This window comes from Chelonoidis abingdonii, chromosome 17 (assembly GCF_003597395.2).
Source record: "Chelonoidis abingdonii isolate Lonesome George chromosome 17, CheloAbing_2.0, whole genome shotgun sequence".
Lineage (NCBI taxonomy): Eukaryota > Metazoa > Chordata > Testudines > Testudinidae > Chelonoidis > Chelonoidis abingdonii.
Genome location: NC_133785.1, coordinates 9565473 through 9590345, shown reverse-complemented (window position 1 = coordinate 9590345; position 24873 = coordinate 9565473). Strand labels below are relative to the sequence as shown.

At 52.5% G+C, this 24873-nt stretch overlaps 2 protein-coding genes across 4 annotated transcripts; both read left to right on the top strand.

Moving 5' to 3' along the window:
• Window positions 1-222: 222 nt before the first annotated feature.
• Window positions 223-7285, top strand: LOC116838728 (phospholipase A and acyltransferase 3-like). 3 transcript variants are annotated; one of them, XM_032804139.2, is made up of 6 exons: window positions 223-1775; window positions 2942-3067; window positions 3988-4106; window positions 5661-5763; window positions 6058-6326; window positions 6991-7285. In XM_032804139.2, the coding sequence occupies exons 2-6, from the start codon at window positions 2965-2967 to the stop codon at window positions 7090-7092; spliced, it is 696 nt and encodes a 231-aa protein (XP_032660030.1). In that variant the 5' UTR covers window positions 223-1775; window positions 2942-2964; the 3' UTR covers window positions 7093-7285. The 3 variants fall into 3 exon arrangements, with proteins under 3 accessions (XP_032660030.1, XP_032660033.1, XP_074929248.1); XM_032804142.2 differs by lacking the exon at window positions 223-1775 and adding an exon at window positions 3696-3870 and having other exon boundaries at window positions 2977-3067; XM_075073147.1 differs by lacking the exon at window positions 223-1775 and adding an exon at window positions 3792-3870 and having other exon boundaries at window positions 2983-3067.
• A 2307-nt stretch (window positions 7286-9592) lies between these two features.
• Window positions 9593-15500, top strand: LOC116838757 (phospholipase A and acyltransferase 3-like). The gene is made up of 4 exons (XM_032804200.2): window positions 9593-9663; window positions 11047-11149; window positions 12101-12369; window positions 15020-15500. The coding sequence occupies exons 1-4, from the start codon at window positions 9649-9651 to the stop codon at window positions 15131-15133; spliced, it is 501 nt and encodes a 166-aa protein (XP_032660091.1). The 5' UTR covers window positions 9593-9648; the 3' UTR covers window positions 15134-15500.
• Window positions 15501-24873: the final 9373 nt, after the last annotated feature.

Below are 24873 nucleotides of genomic sequence, written 5' to 3'. Positions count from 1 at the left end.
GTTGCCCATTTCAAGCCTACTATCTGCCACCTTCTCCCTCCCAGCCATTCCCTAGTGCCTCAGGCTGGTTCCAGACGGATGTCCCCCTGAAGATGACCTAACTGGCCCCCTGTGAAAGCCATCGGGCGCCTGGATTTCAAGGCTCAAGAGAAGGGGTGAGTACATGGGGTGGGGTGAAATCTGCAAAGGCTTGGAAGAAGGTTGGAGTGAAACTTAGCTAAGAGGGACCAACAGCCATCAAGATTCTTTTGGGGTGGATGGCTGATTATGTGGTCAGATTTTCCCCCATTGTGCTAGCTTTGAAACATTCCTCTCCTAGTGTAAGAATTACATGTGGCTTCAAACTGGTCGCATGAAAAGCTTTATTTATTTTTTGGGTGGGGGGGAGTGCTTTCTACAGATGCTAAAAGAAAAGCCACTGTTCTCTGAGAGTGCCCCAATAAAGCCAGGCCCTTCAGTTCTCGGCTCTGCAATGTCTTTCAGTTTCCATTCAGCCTATCAGGCCACCAGCTCTGTGTTACTTCCTTCAGCAGGGGGGCAGCATGGTCAGGCTGCTGTGTCAAGCTAATGCTTGCTTCTATCCATACAATAGCAGCCAAGCACCTCATAAACTGTAGATTTTATCTTCTTGGCACCTTGTGAGGCAGAATGTCCCGTTCCCATTTTACAGATGGGACCACTGAGGCACAGGGGAGCAATATGGCCTAGTGGATAGAGCGCTGGACTGGGAGGCAGGAATCTGCTTTCTAGGCCAGGTTTTGCCACTATCCTGCTTGGGTGAGCTTGGTTAAGTCACTGTCTCCCCATTTTTCCATGTGTAAAATGGCAATAATGAGCTGAGTAAAGTGCTTTGAAATCTATGGATGAAAAGTGCTTGAGATGATCTAGGGATTGGTATTATAAGCAGATCCAGAAGCTGAAGCGAGACAAATTCAGGCTAGAAGTAAGATTTTTTTAATAAAAAGATTGGCTGTGGTTAACCACTGGTGTCTTTTGGGACATGGTGGATTTTCCATCTCATGGAGTGTTTGAATCGGGACATGAGTTATTTAAAAGCTATGGGTAGGAATCCCTGGGTGAGGTTCTTTGACCTGTGCTGTGCAGGAAGTCAGGCTAGATCTGGCCTGAAAAATGCAGGAATCAAGCAATGTGGGTGTCAGTCCATGAATTCAGTGTATGCAAGGGAGCTATGGCTGCCCATCACCATAGTAGCTGGGCATCTTCCATGTAAAAATGAACAGTGAAGCCCAGACTGGCTTTTCCTGGACTCTCTGCTGCTCCTTTTCCCCTCAATGCCTGAAGGGTGATTAGAATAACAATTTCACTCCATCACAGGAACGGGGTGCGGGGTTCCTTTGCTCCTGGTGTCCCTGCCCTTCACAGCTCTGCAGTGTGAGCCTGGCGTTGCATTCCTGGAATTTAAATCCAGATGGGACTTGGGAGCATCTTCTAGTTTGACCCAGACCTGAGCCTCACCAAGTTGCCCTGTGCTGAGCCCCATGACTTGTGCCTGACTAACGCGTCTCGTGATTGGTTCCGGGGTGGGGTGGGAGGCAGCCGGCTGCCCTGCTCCCTCCCACAGCCTGGAGCAGGGCCAAGGCGCCGGATCAGCTGGTCCCAGCGCTGTGCTGGGAAGAGGCAGTTTGACCCACGCCCTGCGCTGCTGACGAGCTGGAGGCTGGAGCCTGGCCGCGTTCGCCGCCCTCGGGCTCATGACGCACCCCGGGAGCAGAGCGCTGGGCCCGGGACCCGCTGCCGCGCGCCCCGGAGGAGAGGTTTGTAGGGGGCTTGGCTGAGAATGTGCCCGTGATCCGTCCCCTCAGCCCGGTATCAGCCCCTGTTGCCCTGGGACCTGCCTTCCCCCGGCTCCCAGCGCCTCCTCATCCCTTGGATCTGCTGCCCCTGGGTTCCCAGTGCTCTTCCATCCCTTGATGTGCTCCCCCCACCAGCATCCCCCCCCTCTCCTGGTCTCCCAGAGCTCTTCCATCCCTTGATGTGCTCCCCCCACCAGCATCCCCCCGCACTCCTGGGCTCCCAGAGCTCTTCCATCCCTTGATGTGCTCCGTTCCACCAGCATCCCCCCACTTCACTCCTGGGCTCCCAGTGCTCTTCCATCCCTTGGATGTGTTCCCCCCACCAGCATCTCCCCATCACCACTCCTGGGCTCCCAGAGCTCTTCCATCCCTTGGACATGCTCCCCCCCCCACCAGCATCCCCCCCTCCCCACTCCTGGGCTCCCAGAGCTCTTCCATTCCTTGGGCGTGCTCTCCCACCCCATCATTCTCCCCCCGGCCACGCTCCTGGGCGCCTAGTGCTCTTCCTGTCCCTTGGATCTGCTCCCGCACAGGCTCCCAGCACCCCGCTGCCCCTGGGCTCCCAGTGCTCTTCCATTCCTTGGATGGGCTCCCCCTGACCAGCATTCCCCCCACCCCCACAACACACACACTCACTCCTGGGCTCCTAGAGCTTTTCCTGTCCCTTGGATCTACTCCCCCGAGGCTCTCAGAGACTCCCCTCCTCCTTGCCTCTGGGATTTGCTCACCCCCTCCCCGACCAGCTCTTTCCTTGGCTCTCAGCACTCCCCTCAATAGCAGGGATTCACTCCCCCTGGGCTCCCAATGCCCGGCACCCCCTGCCCTGGGATCCAATCCCCACTGGGCTCCCAGAGCCCCACCCTCCAGGACCTGCCCCTGGGCTGCCAGCACCTGCTCCTCTCAGGCCCCGGGCCCATTAGTGAACTCGCTGCCTGAGGGAAAGATCATTTCCATCCCCCACAACAGGTGCTCAGCCTGGGAGTTCTCCATCCGTGCTGGGAACAGGCTGGGGCTGCTGGCTGCAGCCTGGAAATAGGTGCCTCATCAGGTGGTAGTGCCAGAGCTGAGCTGGTGGCTGGGCTGGCGGTTGGTTATTAGGATCACTGTTCTCTCCTCTTTCACATCAGGCAAGGGAAAGCGTCTGGGGCTCATGGAGCCGATAGAAAGACAGATTCTCCCCAGCCCCCCACGCACACTGGGGCAAAGTGAGCTTGAAGCGCTGCCTGGAGTGTATGTGACACCGGCACCCTTGGGTAAGTAGCAATAGGAAGTGCAAGGGGGGCGGGGGGGCGTAGCCTGATTTCCCTACTCCTTCACTTGTGCAATCCATAGGTTCAGTGCAGCTGGGCGTGTGTCCCATGTGTGTGACTGGTGATGTGAGGCACAAAGTAGGAGAGGGGGGGAACCAGCCAGGAGTCTCCCCACGCGTTCAAAGAGCTGCAAATGAGGGCTCTGACTGACAGTCTAAATGGGGGAAGTGGAAATGATCCCCCAAGAAACACCCCCTTGGCTAGCATGTCACTGCTCTTTGGACTCTTGATGAGCCCCTGGCCCCCTATCGTAGAGGGTAGACTGAGGCTGTGGCTATTCTCCAACCTCTAGGAAGCCAGGTGTAAAGTACAGCAGCCTCAAGGCTGCTCTACCTTACACTAAGAAGTTGGGGGGTAAGAATATGGGAAGTGCAGAGGGGACTTAAAGCCTCATCTGTGTCCTCCCCATTCCTGCCCCACAGCTGAGAACCAGACCATGTATGTACAGTGGAGACCATGGGAGACACTCCCTTCATCCAAGGTGAGGCTGTATCCCAGCATGTCAGGGATCAGCTGCCCCAACCAAATAAAGGAGGGAGGGTACAGATCCCCCAATATTAATTTATTCCAGCTCCCATTACCAGCGAGTGATCTGCTTGGATGACTGGGGATCTGGCCGGACTGTCCTAACCCTGCTGCTAGGGACTTCCCTGAATCTGCCTTGCAGGTGTGTTCCCCTACAGCAGTGAGATCTGGGGCAGGCAGCAGCCTGCGTGGACCATTCAGTCCCGTGACCTGCCACCAAGGTAACCCCATTGTGATGCACTCGCCTGTCATGTCTAGGAAGCAGGCTGAGCCCCCACCCAGCTCCCTTCACCCATGGGCCGCAGCCCGGCCTCAGCACCCTGTCTCTCTCTCTGTAGATGCAGTGAGCTGTGGCTCTGCGCAGTCTGCCTTGGAGACCCTAAGGCCTGCAGACGACGAGATGAAAAGAAGCCCGAAAACAGAGGCCCGTGGCACCTTGAAAACATTCCCTGCCATTGTGAGCATTGTAGGCGCAAATGGGGCCCAGGCAAGAATGTGCCGCGCCCGCCATGCTCTCACTGTGTGTCTGTGCAGTACCCGGCACCCTGGATCCAGCTGTGTGCCTGGGGTTCCTGGATGCTACCACAGCAGGAATAAGCAGGACTACTCATCGTTCATAATTATTGGGCCCTAGCTATCTATTGAGCTTTGGGTTTTATCCTGCTGCCCAGCACTGTAGCGTCTGGGTGCCTGCCCTGTCAGATCAATGGGACTTTCTGTACTTCCCCCTGTACCTTCCCCTCTCCTCCCTGTGCCTCTGTTGTGATGTAGAGAACCCTGATCTCTGCTGAGGTCTGCACACTGCCTGGCACACAATGAGGGCCTTGATCTCAGTGGTGGGTCTCTGCAGTGCCTGGCTCCTGATCTCATTCAGGACTGAGATTATATTAGGCTCTGCTCAGGCTCCCAACTGAGAGATAGGCTCTGCCCCCAGGAGTTTACAGTCAAAACAGACAAAGGAGGGGAAACAAAGTCAGAGACCTGTTCATGGCAAAGCTGGAGCTAGGACCCAGGTGTCTTGAGTCTTAGCCAGTTCACTCCCCACTAGACCACCCAGCCTCCCCTGGAAAGCGACCAGTGACTCCCTGAGTCTAGATGGCAGCTAGACCTGGAACAGGAAAGATGCGCAGTGGAAAGGTCTCGAGAAAGGTTAGATCAGTGACTGATTTGGCACCACCCTGCCCTGCAGTTCAAGCTGGGGCTGGAATGGCCTTGCCACGTGTCATGCAGCCCGGGGCCCGCCGGCTCTCATTTTGCTGCACTTGTGGATTTTTCTCCCTTTTTCCTCGGCTTTCTGGCATTTCTCCAACCTCAGCACTTTAGCCCATTGTGTCTCTCTCTCCCACTGCTAGGAGCCGGGCTCCAGCCACTGGGAACGGCGGCCACTCCAGCCTGGAAGCTTTGATCCAATGTGTTGGAAAAGGAGACAAGGCACAATATTCCCCCCAACGAGGCTGATGTAATACTGATATAAGACCGCCTAGCTCTCGCACAGTGCATTTCATCCATAGCTCTCAGAATGCTTTACAAAGGAGGTCAATATCATCAGCCCCATTATACAGATGAGGAAACTGAGGCAAGGAGCAGGGACGTGACTCTCCCAGGGTCACCCCACAGGCCAGCAATCAAACTGGGAATAGAATTTAGGTCTCCTGATCCCAATCCACTGCTCTGCCTGCTAGGCCACGCTGCTCTGAAGAGAATGCAGAGTAGTGGATGGGAATTGGGTGGTATCCCTTTACAGCGTCCGGAAGCCGCTTTATGGGGTTCCCTGTGGTCTAACGTCTTCTTGCCCCAGCGTGCCCACATGGTAGTGTTGCTCTTTGTACTGACTGGCACGTTTTCACACTGCCTGAATTTTGTCACCGTTTCAACAGCCTGGCCTCACGCCCACCATCCTTTGCACTGTGTGACTGTGAACCCTTGTGTGAATCATGCAGGACATCCCTCCATATCGTGCACCTGTGCCAGGCCTGACCCTAACATCCCTCCCTCTTTTCCTCCCCTGCAGGCAGAGCTGGAACTGGGGGACTTGATTGAGATCTTCCGCTTCGGATACCAGCACTGGGTCATCTATGTGGGAGATGGCTACGTTGTTCACCTGGCACCCCCCAGTAAGGCAGCAGATGGGCCTATTTCACCATTGCCCAGCCCCCTGATGCCACTGTTCACACCAGTGCAAAGCGCTGCCACTGCGCTCAATGGAGCAGGATGACTTGAGAAAGGAATAGAATGGGGGGAAGGGGGCTTAATGGTGAGAGCAGGGGGGCTGGGAGTCAGGATACCTGTGCTGTATCCCCAGTTCAGGGAGGGGAGTGGGGCCTAGTGGTTAGAGTGGGGTGGGGGAGATTGGCATTCCTGGGTTCCATTCCCAGCCACTCTTTACAGTGTCTGTCTCTCATCCCAAGGTGAGATACCCGGGGCGGGCTTTGCCAGCCTGATGTCCACACTGACCAACAAGGCCCTGGTGAAGAAGGAGCGTCTCCTGGATGTGGTGGGGAGGAACCGCTATCGGGTCAACAACAAGCATGACAGGAAATTGCCCCCGCTGCCAGCGGGGAAGATTGTGCGGGCCGCCGAGCAGCTGGTGGGCCAAGAGATGCTTTACAGAGTTACCAGTGAGAACTGCGAGCACTTCGTCACTGAGCTGAGATATGGCGTGGCCAGGAGTGACCAGGTGCTGGGGCTGGCTCCCTGTCATCCTGACAGGACTCCTGGGTTCTCCCCCAACCTCTTGGAGGGAAGAGGGGTCTAGTGGTTAGAGCAGGAAGACCTATGAGTCAGGCCTTTTGGATTCTCTGCTCATCATCCTGAGCATCCCTGGGCTACTCACTTCCTCCTCTCTCTGCCTGTTTCCACATTTGTAATGACCCTAACTTTGGGGGATAAGAGGCAAGGGATGCTGGGATGCGGGGCATTTGGGATTGAGGGGCCCAGGGCTGAGATCAGGATCCCACACTGTGTGGAGCAGACACTGGTCCCTCCTTGCTCTGCACTGGGGCAATTTAGCATCCAGTATAACTTGGTGTAACTGGTCCAGACAGCTCTGCAGACCCCCACTGCTCTGCAGTCGTCATCCCTCACTCTTCTAGGCACCTTTCATTTGCAGAGCTCAATGTGCTTTATAAAGCAGGTCAGTATCATCACCCCCATTTTACAGATGGGGAAAGTGAGGCACAGAACAGGGGGAAGTGACTCACCCAACAGAGCTGGGAATAGAACCCTGGGGTCCTGGCTCCCAGTCCTGTGCTCTAGCCACTAGGCCCCACTGCCTCCCATTGACATCCTTCCTCAGCCTGTCTGTCCCCATCTCCTGATCCACTTCCTCTCTTGTCCTACAGGTGCGGGATGTCCTGGTGGGGGTGAGCGTCGCTGGGCTGGGGCTGGCTGCTCTGGGCCTCCTTGGGGTTGCAGTCCAAAGGAGAAGACGCCAGAACCAGTAATGGACTTGAGTGGATCAGAGGGGTTTGGGGGGTGTTTTTTTTTTGATCCAAGCAGAAGAGACTTTGCAGCCGTTTTGGGGGTGTGGTGGGAGCTTCATATGTGTTGCTCTGTCCTCCCTTTCGGGTGAACGCCCTCCCCACCCCCTTGCCGGCACCAGCACAAGAATAAAACCAGGAGATTGGTACAAAGTCACTTGAGTTGTAGCCTGTGTTGTGGATTCAACCAAGTGGGGAGCCCGCCTATGTTGGCGTCTTTCTGCCCAGTGGGAGTGCTATGTGTGGCGCTGGATGGGTTTGTGGGGAGTTCAGGGGGCTCTAAGGGTGCGGGGAGCTGATCTCTGTCCATTTGGGTCAGAGTGGGAGCTGCTGGGACAGAACGTCTTGGAGATCTTGGTTGCTTCTTTGCGAGCCTATGTGATGTGCCGAGCCTTTGGTTGGAGGGAGGGAATCCTGGGTCCAGGGGTAGGGGCTGAGCTGGTGGAAGGAAGGATGCGAGGGAATCCCATGTCCAGGTGCAGGGGACCTCAGGTCCGAGTGTAGGAGGGGTAAGGGGGCGGGGGATCTGACCTTTGGACTATCTGACCTCCCTAAATAACATAGGTGCTTTTGAGAATTTGACTATAAGTGAATTCTGAGCCCAAGTCCTGTTGAAAGACAATGGGACTTAAGTGCTTTTGAAAAGGTCACCCCTTGTCATCCCAGGTTAGCCCTCCTGGTGTCCCCACAGCAATGAGATGCCCCACGTCAGCATGGCTGCAGCCTCAATGGTTCAGACACACCGTGTCCCAGCACCCCCAGAGCTGAGCATTGTGGGTCACAGTTCACTCTTGCTTCTTTGTGCTTGAGCTGGCAAAAAGGGCCAATGCTCACTGCTAGATTTTATAACCTCCCAGTCCCTCTGTCAGGTGACACCCTTGTCAGCCTGTCCAGGTGATTCCAGCCCACAGCCAGGTGACGTTGTTGCCAGGCAACCTCACCCTGATAAACCAGATCAGCTGAGTCAGAGCTAGCCCAATGTTTAGAGTGGTTCTGTTTCAAAGGTTGCGCACTTAGCCAGTGGTGCTCCCTTTCCAGCCCTTTGCCACCAGCCATGGGGGTTTCAGCCCAATGAGAGGTCACAGGACAACAGAGACGGTAAAGAACCCTGACACAGACACACGCACAGAATGCCCCCTGTCAAACAGAAGCCTTAAGCCATACGTACAGATTCCCCAAATCATCACAGCCAGCCCTTGCCGTGAAGAGTTTACGATCCAAATAGACAAAACGAACACAGCACGCCTGGCACAATACAGCCCTGATCCCAGTCAGGGCCTGTGCAGCATTCAGCATGGTGAGGGTCCTTATCATAGTGAGGCCCTCTGGTCATTATCATAATATAAACCATAGAAATGCTTCTCTTCAGTGTAAGTGACTTTCTCACTAGCCTCGGTGTCTGGATTCTGTATTTCTGATGTAACTAATTTTCCCTAACAACACCTGGATGGTAGGTATGCAGTTTGTGTTGAATGTCGGTACCTTGGGTACATAACCGGGGAACAGTGAGTAGGAGTGAGGTGGTGGTTTTATCTCTGAATACGGCCTTGGAGAGACCCACTCTGGAAAGCTGCATTCAGTTCTGGGGTGCATATCTTAAAGAGGACTTTGAAAAATTGGAGCGGGTGCAGAAAAGAGCCAGAGGAATGATTTGAGAGCTGGAGAAAATACCTAGCAGTGAGAGACCTCGGCAGCGCAGTCTGTTCACTGTCTAAAGGCGGATCAAGTGATGATCATGGGGTGTGTGTCCCATTGTGGAGCACCATTCAGACAAGCGAGAGGCTGTGTCACTGCTTTTAATAATCCCCTGGGGGCTCCAGAAAGCTGCTTTTCTTTGTGGCTGCCTTTGTAAGGGGGACACAGCCTGCAGCCAGCACTCCCTGTTCCCTAAGCCGTGCAGTTCGGATTCAACCACTTTGACTCAACAGCCTGCCAGCAGTTATCACAGACACGTGCTTGTCTTACCAGTCTTGGTTAATGTTAGCAGGTGACCCCCAACAAACACCCCAGTCACAAACAAGGCATTTTAAGCTGTTGGTTCTCCTTTATTGGGGAAGGTAGCAGAGAAGTACCATGAGAGGAGTAGAACAGGAAGAAGGCAGAATTGAGACCTTTCAAAATTTTGGCCCAAGCGAGAGGAATGTGGGCGTCATTTGAGCTCCCCGCCTCAGGTGCCAAAATGTGGGCCAGCCCTGCAGGAGCTCAAGGGCTGGGCATGACAATCCCGCAGGGCAGATGTGGCCCCTGGGCTGCAGTTTGCCCACCTCTGGGCTAACTCATGTGAAAGCTACAAACTGCCTTGTCATCACTACCGTGTGACAGCTAACATGAATTAGGGGGACACTTTTTTAACTAGCAAAGTCACAATCTGATTCTGTTAGTTGGCTCTATGCTGCTGATTAGGCACCGCCCTGCAGACACTGGTTCTCCAATCCCAAAGGAAACCAAAAGTGAAATCACAGGGCAGAGAGGAGACCAGAGGCTAGAAGAAACTCACTCAGCCATCTGGACGCTGTGGAGATGCCCCCGCTGTTTGTGAGTAGCCCCGTGCACAAAGCCATGGCCAAATTGCTGCCAAGGCTCTGGGTCCCCTGGGGCAGCGGTTCTCAACTTTTCCAGACAACTGTTCTCCTTTCCAGAGTCTGATTTCAGCTCCTGGGGGGGGGGGGGAGGGGCTTGGGCTTCAGCTCCTCCAGCCCCGGCTGAAGCCTGTAACATAGCTTTGTGGGGGCCCTTGCAGAGTGGGAAGTGTAAACAAGTCATTGTCTGTATGATATTTTAGTTTGCACCGACGATGCCAGTGGTTTTTGTATCGCCTGTTATAAAACTAGGCAATGATCCAGCTGCATTGCCATCCCCTCTCCCCCTCCCCGGGAGAGCTCTGGCGTACACGTACCCCTGGTTGAGAGTACCCCTGGTTGAGAACCACTGCCTGCGGGATGTCAGTGGGGAGCCTGACACACACTAGCTCTGCTTGAGAACCCGTGCTAAAACTAGCAGGGTGGATCTTGCGGTCTGGGCGGTGACTCAGGCTGGCCACCTAAGCAAAGCCCCAGGATGTCAGGCGGGCTTGGAGGCAGGTGCTAACCTGAGATGCTGCTCATGCTGCAATGGCCACGTTGCTATTTCTAGCCCGCTCACTGGAGAGAAGTTAGCATGTATCAGTTACCCCCAGGCCTGGAGGAATGCTGCCAGCTGCGGCGTGGACATCCCCTTAATGTGAGCTTGGCTCAACGCCTGGGCTGGCTGCTCTGGGTGCGAGTTTCCTATAGAAGCTGCAGGGAGTTGGTCACTGGGGGCCTCCCGCTGGACAGTGGCTCAGAGTCTCCAGGGAGCTAGTGCTGATGCCAGGTGTCTCCTGAGGGCGAAGAGAGGAGCCCATGCCCCTGGCTTGGGGGAAGCTGGATGGTGTCAGATGGAAGCTCTCCCCAGCTCCCACAGCCTCCTCTGTCTGACCTGGGTTCCTGTGGTGGGTTGGGGGCCAGTGGAGGGTGGTTGATGGGGCACGGGGGAGCTGGTGGGAGAGATTAGCAGGGAAGAGAGGAGTGGGTTTAACAGAGGGGTGGGAGGCACCAGCGGGGTGGAGGGAAAGCGAGAGATGGGGGTGTTACAGGGCAGCTGGAGGATTAGCAGTGGGAGCTAGGAGTTATCAGTAGCAAGGGGAGCCAGTGGGGGTCAATGTGGTTAACGGGAGTCGGGGAGCTGGTGGGGTGATTAGCTGGGGTGGGGGAGCCAAGGGGCTTTAGCAGACAGCAGGGGACAAGGGGAGGCAGTGGGGGGTTAACTGGGGGCAGGGGGAGTCAGTGAGGGGGTTTTGTGGGACATCTGGAGGGTTAGAGGGTTCAGGGGCAGCCAGTCTGGGGGTAGTAAGGTGGCTTACTCTGAGCATTCAGTTTCACTTGGCTCTCACTCCTGCAGGAGGAACCAAAACCTGGGGACCTGATTCAGATTTCACGCTTTGGATACCAGCACTGGGCCCTCTATGTGGGAAATGGTTACGTCATCCACCTGGCCCCGCCCAGTAAGGAATGGCCCTCAAAGAGGGAGGAGGACTACTGATCCTGGGGGGCGGGGATTGGTCTGGGCAGGGCAGAGGTGCTGGGCATTTCAGGCCGGAGAGGTGGGGGCTGGGGGCTCCATACCAGACGGAGGTACGTGCACTGTGATCCAGCAGGAAATCTGGCCTGGATTATCATGAGTCATTGGGGGTGCCTCTATTTGCTGGGGCTGCCTGAGTTTCTTAGCCCCAGCAAGTCAGGCAGCAGGTTGAGGGACATGGGGAGACTGGGATGGGGATGGAGGAGACTGGGATGGATGGGGTGTCTCAGGCTAGGCATCCTCATGCATTGAGATGCCCCTAAAAATCACTAGTTGCTTCTGAAAACATCAGCCTGTGCCTCTGTCCACCGAAGCCTGAGTGACGCTCAGATGGCCCCGTTATGCCCCCCAGCCCCAGGTCTGCCCTGTATGCATGGGTCACACTCCCAGCCACTGCCTTCAGGGACAAGGCTCTTCAATCCTGTGACATGGGAGAGGGGAACCCAGTGCCAGTCTGGCTCCTGCATTAGCAAGATGTCAGGAACCCAGTGCCAGCTGCTAGAACTAAACAGTACTCTCGTGGAGTCGTGTGCCAACCCAGTGATGGGGACAGATCCACCTGGGGTAGGAGCTATCGGAAATCTGAGCGAGAGAGGAAGGGTAGGTATGCAGAAGGGTGGATGGATAGCTAGAGGGGTGTGTCTGGGGATGGATGGATAGCTAGACGGGGTATATGCAGCTGTATAGATGAACAGACATGGTTAGATAGGAACATATAACAATGGATAGACAGGAGTGTGTGTGTGTGGGGGGGGATGGATGGGTGGATAGAGAGGAATGTATGAAGATTGGCTGGCTAGAGAGGGTGTACGGATGGGATAGAGAGCTAGTGGTATCTGGATGGTTAGCTCAGATGGACAATTGGCACCCCCAGGTGAGTATGCAGGAGCTGGCTCCTCCAGCATCATGTCCGTGCTGACCGACCGAGCCGTGGTGAAGAAGGAGCGTCTCCGGGACGTTGCTGGTGGCGACCGGTACCGAGTCAACAACAAGTATGATGGGAGGTGCTCGCCGCTGCCTGTCAGCAAGATCCTCATGGAGGCCAAGTTTCTGGTGGGCCAGAAGATGCGGTACAGCGTCACCAGTGAGAACTGCGAGCACTTCGTCACCCAGCTGCGCTACGGCCAGCCCATGTGTGACCAGGTACGTGCAGGTGCCCCTGTCACGTGCTTGCCTTCCTGAAGGGTGGGCTTGGTGTAAGCCAGCCACACCTACTTGGTCAGGGTCTGAGCAACGCCCGGCGCAACAGGGCCTTGATCTCAGTTTATAGCTGCTGTTGTAATCCATATAATGGGGATGTACTCCCTGAGCTGTGCAGCAACTGTCAGAGCCCTGGCTTAGTCCTCCCTTGTGGACAACTGGGAGGTTATAAAGAAGCCAATCTAGTAGTTGGTCCCTCTGTTCGGTGACACCCTCATCAGCCTGTCCTGGTGACCCCCCCGACTCCTGTCACTCAGGTAATTTGCGTTCTCACAAACTACCACCTGACAATTTTCTGGTCTCAATGCCTCTACTATCACAGGTGTTGGAGCTGATATGGTTACTTTCCAAAACTTATCAGAAATAACATCCTGAAAAAGTGGGACTGGATTGGGGTACCATCCACCAACCCTTTCTCTGTCCCTGAGAAGTTAGACTGCTCCCCTCCAGGAGGTCAGTTACACACTTCGCTCTCAAAACCTGAGTCACAGGCTGATTGCTTGGGTGCACAGGGGCTGACTTAGCCATTTGGTCCTGTGCATCTTCTCCCAAGTGAGCAGTGAGCTGATATTCCTGTACTCCCACTACTCCTTCCCTAGTTTCTTTCTCTGACAGTGGACAGTGCCAAATGCTTCAGAGGGAAAGAACGGAGCAGGGCAGTTATCAAGTCCCAGGTTCTGGTGGTTGGAGGTTTAAGGACCCTCAGAGCATGGGGTTGCATCCCTGACCATCTTGGTAGTAGCCATTGGTGGACCTAAGACACATTTCTTTGTGCTCCCTAGGAAGGGGTCTGTCCCTTATTCATCTGCAAAACTCTGCCAGCTAAGAACTGGGACCGGGTTTCCTCAATCACTGACCACACCTCTCCTGCCCCTGTGCCTGAGGGCATGTTGCCTTCTGCTGGAAAGGAGCTAGTCTCAGCCCCTCCCATACTTGGAAGCACCCGCTTCTCTGGGCTCTCCTCTGGGACCCATTTCTCTATGCTCCCTGGAGCGGAGTCTATCTCTGGTTCAGCTGCAACTTGCTGCAGCTAACAACCTGGACACCTCTCTCCCTAGCAGCCATTACACCCCCATCCCTTCCTGATGTGGTGTTACCTCCAGCTGCAAGGCAGGAGCTGGTCTCAAACCAACCTCCCACCCAGGGCCGGCTCCAGGGGTTTTGCCACCCCAAGCAGAGCACGCGCGCAAAAAAAAAAAGAAAAAAAGTTGCGATCGCGATCTGCGGCAATTCAGCGGGAGGTCCTTCGCTCTGACCGGGAGTGAGGGACCCGCCGCCGAATTGCCGCCTAATACCTGGGCCTGCTGCCCCTCTCCAAAGGGGCCCGCCTCAAGCCCCTGCTTGATAAGCTGGTGCCTGGAGCCGGCCCTGCTCCCACCTGGAAGCATGTGGCTTCCCCCTGCTGAAGAAGAATCAAGGAGACTCTCTCCCATTCTCTTAGCAGTTCCTGAGACCTTATCCTTTCCCTGGGTGGGGGAGGTGTCTCAACATAAAACTCCCTCCTGCTGCAGGCAAATACTTTAACCTGAGCTACACAGAAAAAATCATTACCAAGGAGCAAGCCAACTAGGAAGTGTTCCATTACCCCCACAATCAAAACACTTTCCAAACCTTCCCACACCACATGGATTTTAGCGAGTGGTACGAGAAATCTGCTTTCGCCCACCCCCACAATCTTTGCCGTTTGGCCAGTAACATACGGCCTTTGGGACCACACTCTGCTTAACCAGAGAGATCTGAGCCCCTGTATCCCTGTGCTCCAAGTACTCCCTGCCATTAATTTGGACAATCTTAAGACACTTCATATCTGGGTCTGCAGAAGCCAATCTCACAAAACCAATACTATAGGTTTCAATTGCCTGAGGAGGGGTTCTGTGTTGAGGACAGCAGAATTAAGATGAGCTACTGGTTGCCTGCTTCCTTCTAGCACAGGGTATTTATTCCTTAGGTGATCAGTGAAATTACACGTGTAGCACCTTTTTGGCGCTTCTGTTTTTAGAGATTTAGGATGAGGGTTAGAGGAATGGTCTTGAGGAGGTGAGTACTCAGCCTCTCAGCCACTCTCCTTCTTGCTAGGGATAAAATGGGATCCTCCCTTCCCACCAATTTTAAACCCGTCTTCCTGAGGCATCCCCTCAGTAGACGCCTGAGTTTGTTCAAAGGCATCAGCTAAAAAAGCCATCCCATCCACGGTCTTTGCATTTTTATCCCATAGACACTTCTTTACTTCGGCCTTATGTAAGCTCAAGAAATGCTCTCGAGCAACAAGAGCAAGAATTCCTTCAGATACACAGCGAGAGACAGTCCCTGCTCTGATGAGTTTACAATCCAATTAGACAAAGGATGGGAAGGGAGGCCCAGAGCAGGGGAGGGACTTGCCCAGGGCCAGGAGTAGAACCCGTAATAGAACAAAGGGGACCAGAGACTCAGCACAACTCCTGAACCACAGTCACGCTGCCTCCGCTGAACTGTGGAGATCGGATGCTCTAAAATGGACTTTACCTCAGTGTGGTTGTTGTGCCATTTACTGCTGCGTTTAAACCCCCCTGGGGTATCCAGGGCCTCCCGACCAGGTCTCTTCTGTGCTTTGCAGGTCCGAGATGCCATGGTTGCAGGGGCGGTGGGGATCGTGGGAGTTGGAGTCCTTGTGGCAGCTGCTACATTCATTGGCTCATTGCTCTCTGACAACAAGCAGGAGGATGAATAATGCAAACGTTGGCCTGGGCCAAAGAGCCGAGCAAGATCCATGGGAGCTGATCTTTACTAGCTGGCTTAGCTTCTCACTTGCTTTCTCCTTTGGGATCACTGCCCTTGGGAGTTCGTTCCAATGGTTAATCACTGGCACTGTGACACATTGGTGCCTTATTTCTAATTGGAATGTGTCTGGCTTTGACTTCTAGCCATTAGGTCTTGTCCTGCCTTTCTCTGCTAGGTTAAAGAGCCCTTTAGTGCCTGGGATTTTCTCCCCTCATGAAGATACTTATACAAAGTGATCAGAGCAGTAACTAGCTATTTTTGTGCCCGAGGCAAGAATATAAAATTGTGCCCTCCCCCCTCCATATAGTTACTTTGTTAAAAGCAAAAGAAAACACGTAAATAACAAGAATAATAATGATAATAAAAGATTTGTTTATTTTAATCATAAGATCTGTGTACAAAATCAATTAATACATATAAGGTGTGCATCATAGTGCATCATGAACTGTGGGAGGGTCGGGGTTCACTTCACAGCTACAAACTGGGGTCAGAGTCGGGGCTCGCAGCCCAGCGCAGGGGTCGGGGTCGGGGCTCGCCTCACAGCTGCATATTGGGGTCAGGGTCGGGGCTTGCAGCCCAGCGCAGGGGTTGGGGTCGGGGCTCACCTCACAGCTGCACACTGGGGTCAGGGTTGGGGCTTGCTGCCGTGTGTCCCTGTCGGGGTCGGAGCGCACAGCCAGGTGTAGCAGTCGGGGCTCATAGCCCTGCAGCTCCACACGGGTCGGGGTGAGGGCTAACAGCCCGGGGTCGGGGCTCGCAGCCTCACACTAGGGTCGGGGTCAGTGCTCGCAGCCGCGTGTGTCATTAACAGATAGTTAAGGGTTAATGTCTCTTTTACCTGTAAAGGGTTAACAAACAGGGAACCAACAACACCTGACCAGAGGACCAATCAGGAAACAAGATACTTTCGAATCTCGGTGGAGGGAAGCCTTTGTTTGTGTTTTTTGGGTTTTGCTTTGTTCTCTCTGAGTCCTGAAAGAGACTAGATGTGCAACCAGGTTTCTTGCCAATCTCCCTGCTACAGTCTCTTATATATTCAGAATAGTGAGTATTGAGTAGAAAGGCGGTTATAGTCTTTTAATTGTTTTCTGTATTTGCAACTGTGTATCTGGCTGGTAAAGTTGTAATGTGGATTTGGCTGAAAGTAGTTTAAATTGTATTTCTGCTGGAGGAGGCTTTTTCTCCATTTTCTACAAGCTGAAAGACTCTATAATATTACATCTTGTATTTACAGAGGTTTCTTATTTTTTCTTTCTTTTATTAAAAACTTTCTTTTTAAATACCTAATTGATTTTTTCCCCTCTGGTTAAGGCTGAGGTATTGAGTCTGTACTCACCAGGGAAGTGGTGGGAGAGAGGGAGAAAGAAGGGAGGGGGAAAAGGGGGAATCTCTTTGTTTAGCTTCCCGGAGCTTGAATCTGTATTGCCTCTGGGTGAGGGAAAGAGGGGAGGGGTGGAGGTGGAAAGCCTCTGTTTTAAGACTCAAGGAGTTGAATGCCGGTGATCTTCCACGGTAAGCCAGGGAGGGAAAGCCTAGGAGAGGCACTAGTGAGGGAAAGAGTTTACTTTCCTTGTATGAAGATCCAGGGGCTCTGGGTCTTGGGGGTCCCCAGGGAAGGTTTTGGGGAGACCAGAGTTTATCAGGCACTCAAAGTCCTGATTGGTGGCAGCGTATCAGACCTAAGCTGGTAATTAAGCAGAGAGGAATTCATGCTAGTACCTCATTTTTTTGAACTCTAAGGTTCAGATTGGGGATAAAATACTATGACAGTGTGCCCGGCTCGGGGCTCACAGCCCCACAGAGGGGTCAGGGTCAGGGTTCACAGCCACGTGCCCGGGTCAGAGCTCGCAGTCCAGCACAGGGGTCGGGGTCAGGGCTTGCAGCCACTCACAGCCCGGTACAGCGGCTGGGACTTGTAGCCCCGCCGCTCCACACAGGGCTCGGGGCTCACAGCTTACAAGTGCGGGCCTGGGTTGGGGCTCGTAGCCCTGGAGCTCCACACAGGGGTGGGGACTCAGAGTCATGTGTCGTGGTTGGGACTCGCAACTTGCAGCTGCACTCCGGGGTTGGGGCTCGCTACCCCCCAGATGACTGGGTCGTGACCCCCAGTTTGAGAACCAATGCTTTATAATTACTGTAGAGTGTATTCTATTTATTTTCCGTTTACATTGTACATTTGTCATGATGCAATGTGCATATTATGAGATTATAATTTTTCATAAAATAATAAGAATTAAAAAACTTAATTTGTCTTTTTCTGCACCCCTTAGCTATGCGTGCCTGAGGCAAGTGCCTCACTTGTCTCACCCTTCTTACGGCACTGAAAGTAATCAAATCACTTCTCAGCTGAAGCTAAACTGATTGAATGTTATAAAGCTCTAAGTGGCAGGCATTTTTTCCAGCTCTCCAATCATTTTTGTGGCTCTTCTCTGCACCCTCTCCACTTTAGCAATGTGAATGTTAAAGCAACTAGTGGTTTTGGACATGTGGGACATTCTTGGTGAGTGTGTGTATAAATCTGTCCAGAGAGATTCTGCAGCAGATCTACAAGCTTGCACCAACATTAACAGATTGCCCGGGTCATGCTGAACCACGTGTTGTTAAAGAAATAAAAGCATTGCTCACATGCCTGACACTTGGGTACGACCGCTCTCTAAAGGTGTTAGACACAGGTGTGTTTAACAAACGTGCCTGAGAAGCCCCAGATCAGCAATATTGTCTTGTGATATTTGTTGCTTTTCTTCAAGCTCCAGCTCCTGGAGTCATGTGAGTATGAGGGAATCTCCTCTTTCAAAAGGTTTCTAGCCCTCTTTTGTGTAGAAAAGGGCTTTAACCATGAACACCATGACACCAGATGGCAAACAGAAAGAACCCCAATAGTTGTATTTGTTAAAAAGAATTCCCATGTCTGCTGAGCTTTGGTGGGGGGAGCTGACTCCATGGTTTTGAATGTGATGATTTGGGGCTGACAATGCTAGAACTCCCATCAGCATAATTACTGCAAACTCCAGTTAGTTACCTGATTGTTCAGTCAGGGCTGTTCCTGTGCACGCTCCTGAGCTCTGTTGTACTGAGGGGAGACCCCAGCAGGGCCTCCAATCAAGCAGATTATTTAAGTGCATACTTAACTTTAAGCATCCAAGAACTACCATTAACTAGCTGGGCATGGATCAGACCCACTGCCCTAGCAAAGGAATGTCCCATAGCCCATTTCCCAACCCACTGAGCCAGCCAGTCCCCCCACCCTAGGACTGGATTGGAGCTGCCACCCCTGAGAAAGGAAAGACCCTGTATCCCATTCCCCAAATCCCTGAACCAACCATCCATCCAACTTCAGGTTGGATTGGAGCTGGTACCCCCCTAGAGACGAAAGGGCCCAGATCCCTTTCACTATCCCTCTGAGCTAGTCAGTTCCCCACCCTGGGGCCAGATTGGACTCAGCACCCACTAGCATTTGACCCACGCACAGCCTGAGCCACTCTGAAACCATAGCCCGCATATAAGGTCAGTATCTCATTTTCAGTTCCCTTAGCTGATTCTTCCCGGAAACCATGTGGCTTGTTAGAATCTGAGCAGCAAATGTCAATTGGCTAAGTCATCAGATATGGAAGGAAAATACATTCCAGACCTTGGTCCCTGGTGAGGCAGGAAGCCAGTCCCCCAGCCTCACGCTGGACTGGATCTGGTGCACCCTAGAGGGGAAAAGCCTCATCCTCTATTCCCTGCCCCTGCAAGCCAGCCAAGCCCTTTGATGAGGCAGGTTTGCAGCTGGTGCCCCTGTCACACATCCAGTGGCGTTCCCCTCCCTGGCCACTCACCAGGCTCTCTTCACTGAATACTTCCCTGACCCACTGATCATTGCATACAGTTCAAAGCCAATACAATTTAGTAAACAGCAAGCAATGTAAAAAACAAGGGAAAAATGGGAAAGATGAAAGGAAAACCCGTCCCCCCGCTGTGTGGAGCTGGACGTTGTGACATTGCACTCCATATGTTTATGGAAGTATGCTTATGAGTGTAAATATAATGTAACTGGAATATATTTTATGCAAAAGGTCTCTTGTGAGGTATCGTTGCAAAGCTTCTAATCTACTGAGTGTGTTCATCCTATTTGTATGAATGTATCATTCTTGTATCTAAAGCAAGAAACATGAAGTATTACTCTGAAGGCCTATTGTAACTGTGCAGAGTGTGGCCATTAATAGTGGTTTAGAATCTTGATGGCTCCCATTAACCAGGACAATTGGTTGTAAATGGCTCTGTTTAAGTGTAAGCTTTCCTGTGTATGTGGGTGCCAGCCAGTGAGTAATGAAGTTTCACAGGACATGTGAACCTGTCACATGATGCTAGAATCCATTTTAAACCTGGTGCTTTTTCATTTAGAAGGAAGAGTGGGAACCCAGAGACAGACAAAGGATTCCCGCCTTGTGCCAAAGCTATAAAAGGTAGTGGAACACAACAAAGGGGGCTGCCAGTCATGAGAAATCCCCTCGTTACCACCTGAGCTGGAACTAACAAGGACTGTACCAGGGAAAAGGTTGGGCCCAGACTAAGAAGGAGTCTAGTCTGTGAAAGAAGCGTATTGGAACATCTCTGAGGGTGAGACTTACCTGTATTCAGTTTCTTAAATGTATTAGGCTTAGACTTGTGTGTTTTGTTTTATTTTGCTTGGTAACTTCCTTTGTTCTCTCTGTTATAACTTGAAACCACTTGAATCCTACTTTTTATACTTAATAAAATCACATTTGTTTGTTAACAAACCCAGAGTAAGTGATTAATACCTGGGGGAGCAAACAGCTGTGCATATCTCTCTGTCAGTGTTATAGAGGGCAGATAATTCATGAGTTTACTCCGTATAAGCTTTATACAGAGTAAAATGGATTTATTTGGGGTTTGAATCCTATTGGGTGACTTGCTGAGCAGTTCTTGGTTAAAGTCTGCAGCTTTGGGGGTGTGGACCAGACCTGGATCTGTGTTGCAGCAGACTAGCGTGTCTGGCTCAACAAGACAGGGTTCTGAAGTCCCAAGCTGGCAGTGGAAAGGTGCTCAGAAGTAATTTCAGCACATCAGGTGACAGTCCCAAGGGGGTCTCTGTGACCGAACCCATCACAGATGGGTTAGCTGGGCAGTTCAGGGGGCTGTAAGGATGGGGCTCTGCTGGGTAGAGGGAGATGATCTCTGTCCATTTGGGTCACAGGGGGAGCTGCTGGGACAGAACTTGGAATCTTGGAAGATTTTGGTTGCTTCTTTGTGAGCCTATGTGATGTGCTGAGCCCCAGGGTGGAGGGAGGGAATCTTGGGTCCAGAGGCCGGGGCTGATCTGGTGGGAGGAAGGATGTGAGGGAATCCCACATCCAGGTGCAGAGAATCCCAGGTTCGGGTGTTGGGGGCTGAACCCTAAGGGGAAAGGAGTTGGGCGATCTGACCTATGGACTATCTGGCCTCCCTAAATAACATAGGTACTTTTGAAAATTTGACCATGAGTGAATGATGAACCTAGGCACTGTTGAAGGTCAATGGGACTTAGGTGCTTTTGAAAAGGTCACCCCTTGTCATCCCAGGTTAGCCCTCCTGGTGTCCCCACAGTCATGAGATGCCCCAGGTCAGCTGGAGTCCTGGAATTAACACTGGCTGCAGCCTCAATGCTTCAGACTGCCCAGCCCCCAAAGGAGATTGGGGCCCCATTATTCCAGTGTCACAGCTCTAGTTGAGTGCCCCTCTTAGCCCCTCACCAGCTTGCTGTGGATCCCCAGGTGTTTTAAGCCTCTGGAGTCTGGACAGAGTCGACATTGCCCCAGTCTTGGGGTCCCTGTGCACACTGTCTGAGGCAGACCCTCTAATATCTCCTGCTGAGGGCTGCAGCTCCTGGAATCAGCTGACTCCTCAGATTCCCCCATAGCGTAAACACACCATGTCCCAGCACCCCCAGAACTGAGCATTGTGGGTCACAGTTCCACTCTTGCAGGGTATGTGGTGAGTGTAGCATAACACACAGAGATACTGTGCCTACGAATCTACAGCAGTATGTGCCTCACTTAGCTGTATAAGAAATATACAGAACACAACAAACCCCCTCACTAGCTCACTCTTCCCTTGAGGCACCCTCTGAGGTCAGATAGGCCGGGTTCCCACTTCCTCCACCTCAGCAGCCTCCTGCCACAGCTTCTCCGTGCTTGAGCTGGCAAAAAGGGCCAATGCCCACTGCTAGATCAGCTTCTTTATAACCTCCCAGTCCCTCCGTCAGGTGACATCCTTGTCAGCCTGTCCAGATGATTCCAGCCCATAGGCAGGTGACGTTATTGCCAGGCAACCTCACTCTGATAAACCAGGTCGGCTGAGTCAGAGCTAGCCCGATGTTTAGAGCGGTTCTGTTTCAAAGGTTACACACTTAGCCAGTGGTGCTCCCTTTCCAGCCCTTGCCACCAGCCGTGGGGGTTTCAGCCCAAGGGGAGGTCACAGGACAACAGAGACGGTAAAGAACCCTGACACAGACACACGCACAGAATGCCCCCTGTCAAACAGAAGCCTTAAGCCATACGTACAGATTCCCCAAATCATCACAGCTGGCCCCTGCCCTGAAGAGTTTACAATCTAAATAGACAAAACGAACACAGCACGCCTGGCACAATACAGCCCTGATCCCAGTCAGGGCCTGTGCAGCATTCAGCACGGTGAGGGTCCTTATCGTAGTGAGGCCCTCTGGTCGTTACCGTAATATAAGCCATAGAAATGCTTCTCTCCAGTGTAAGTGACTTTCTCACTAGCCTCGGTGTCTGGATTCTGTATTTCTGATGTAACTAATTTTCCCTAACAATACCTGGATGGTAGGTATGCAGTTTGTGTTGGATGTCGGTACCTTGGGTGCATAACCGGGGGGCAGTGAGTAGGAGCAAGGTGGTGGTTTTATCTCTGAATACAGCCTTGGAGACATCCACGCTGGAAAGTTACGTTCAGTTCTGGGATGCGTATTTTAAAAAGGACGTTGATAAATTGGAGCGGGTGCAGAAAAGAGCCAGAGAAATGATTTGAGGGCTGGAGAAAATATCTAACAGTGAGAGACCTCAGCCACACAATCTGTTCTCTGTCTCTAAAGGCGGATCAAGTGATGACTTGAACATGGGGTGTGTGTCTCATTGTGGGGCACAATTCAGACCAGCGAAAGGCTATGTCACTGCTTGTAATATACCCTAGGGAGCCCCAGAAAGCTTCTGCGCCTTGTGGCTGCCAGCGTAGGACACACACGGCCTACAGCCAGCACTCCCTGTTCTGTAAACTGCGTAGCTCAGATTCAACCACTTTGACTTAACAGCCTGCCAGGAGTTATCACAGACATGTGCTTGTCTTACCAGCCTTGGTTGTTATTAGCAGGTGACCCCAACAAATACCCCAATCACAAATAAGTCATTTTAAGTTGTTCGCTCTCCTTTATTGGGGAAGGTAGCAGAGCAGCACCATGAGAAGAGTAGAACAGGAAGGAGGCAGAATTGAGACTTTTCAAAGTTTTGGCCCAAGTGAGAGGAATGGGGGTGTCATTTGAGCTCCCTGCCTCAGGTGTCAAAATGTTGTGGGCTGGCCCTGCAGGAGCTCTTCCCAAACCCATCTGCTCTGAAATGTCCCATCCTCTCCTGCAACATCCAGAGGAATAATAAGATTCATTTGCTCCTTTAAAAAGACCAAAGCTAACAACATGCCACATCAACAGGAGGTGATAATCACTTAATTCAAACTCAGCACGGTTGGTTTCGATTAACAGTATAAGTTTATTAACAGAAGAAGATAGGACTTCAGTGAATTCAAACTTAAAAGTTAAAGTTAGAAATGGCTAAAAGTCAATAAAAATGAAAACACATCTAAAAATCAAAAACTTGATCTAGTGTTGCTTAGGCTGGCTTTTCTCACCCCCCTCTTCCAGCAGCATGATGACTGACACCCCCACGGGGGAAATTCTTCTCCAGAAGCCCTAAAGTGCTGATTCCTTTGTCTTCTTAGGTGAAAGAGAAAACTTGGGCACTACTAATAGGAACCCCAACCCTAGTAGCCTACTCACAGCAACCCTACCCATAGGAGCCCTAGCCCTAGCTCCAAGCACCCTCAGGGTTCCTATGGGTAGGATATTTGGAGCTAGGGCAGGGGTGGGCAAACTACAGCCTGGGGACTGAATCCGGCCCCTCAGATGTTTTAATCCAGCATTCAAGCTCCTGCTGGGGGGCAGAGTCCGGGGCTTGCCCCACTCCTGCGCTCCTGCCGGGGAGTGGGGCCAGGGTCTTGTCTCTGTCCACATATGCTATCGCGCTGCATGTCTCCCAGAGAGAGTGGCATGTCTCCCTTCTGGTTTCTATGCATAGGGGGAGCCAGAGTGTTCCTCATGCTGCCCCTGCACCAAGCGCCGCCCCCTCAGCTCCCACTGGCCAAGAACTGCAACCAGTGGGAGCTGCAGGTGCAGTACCTGCAGACCAGCTAGCACGCAGAGGCTCCTGGCCACGCCTCCTCATAGGAGCTGGAGAGGGAACATGCCGCTGCTTCCAGGAGCTGCATGAGGTAAGAGCCAGCTGGAGCCTGCACTCCTGACCCTGCCCTGATTCCCCCTCCCGTGCTCCGAACCTCTCAGTCCCAGCCTGGAGCACCCTTCTGCAAACCCTCAAACCCCTCACCTCCAGCCCCACCCAAGAGCTCGCACCCCCCAGCCAAAGCCCTCCCCTTGCACTCCAACCCTCTGCCCCAGCTTGGAACTCCCTTCTGCACCTTGAACTCCCTGTTTCTGGCCCCACTCCACAGTCTACACCCTAGCTGAAGCCCTCACCCTCTCCTGCACCCCAACCCCCAATTTTGTGAGCACGCATGGCCCGCCATACAATTTCCATACCCGGATATGGCCCTTGGGCCAAAAAGGTTGCCCACCCCTGAGCTAGGGTAAGGGTTCCTATGGGAAGGGTACCCTGCCCTCAGGTTAAGGGTCCGATGGGTAGGGCTCCCCCCAGCATTAGGGTTGCTATGGGTGGGGTACTTGCAGCTAGAGTTGGGGTTCCTATGGGTAGGGCTCCCAGACTAGGGTTTGTGTTCCTATGGGTGGGGTACTTATAGCTAGGGTTAGGTGTTTTCTGTCCCTTTCTTTTACAGTCTAGTGAACCTTTGAGAATGAGTCTTTTAAAGTTTACACCTCAAAATAAAATGTATTGAGGCTGTGAGGAAGGCAGCATGGAGTCAGCTGGTGGTGAAGGCACCCTGTTTTTCTTTTCCCCTGGTGCTGACCAAAATGCAGATTGTTCTGTTTCTTGCAATCTCCCCTTTGTTAGTCTGATGGCTGTTTACAGCTTATGTTTAAAGTATTAGGTTAAACTCACATTCCTTTATTTATCAATTCCCCCTGACATGCCTGCTGTGAACACATGCGAGTCATAGTTCCAACAATTGTCATAACTCTTACTACCCACTGCGTACATGCATCACACAAGAACATTAATGATCAGTGAGTTATTGGTTTGCAAATGATACCTCACAAGGCCCCTGTTTTGTATGGAGACTATTGCAGTAGTGGGTAGGCGTGAATACAGGGGTGTTGTAGGGTCACAATATGTAACTTAATGAGGTGAAAAGTCCAGGTACTAAAGGACTCTCTAGCCTGGTGGAGAGAGACAGAATGAGAACCAAAGGCTAAGTTACAGCCAGACGCATTCCACTGACCAGGAGTGG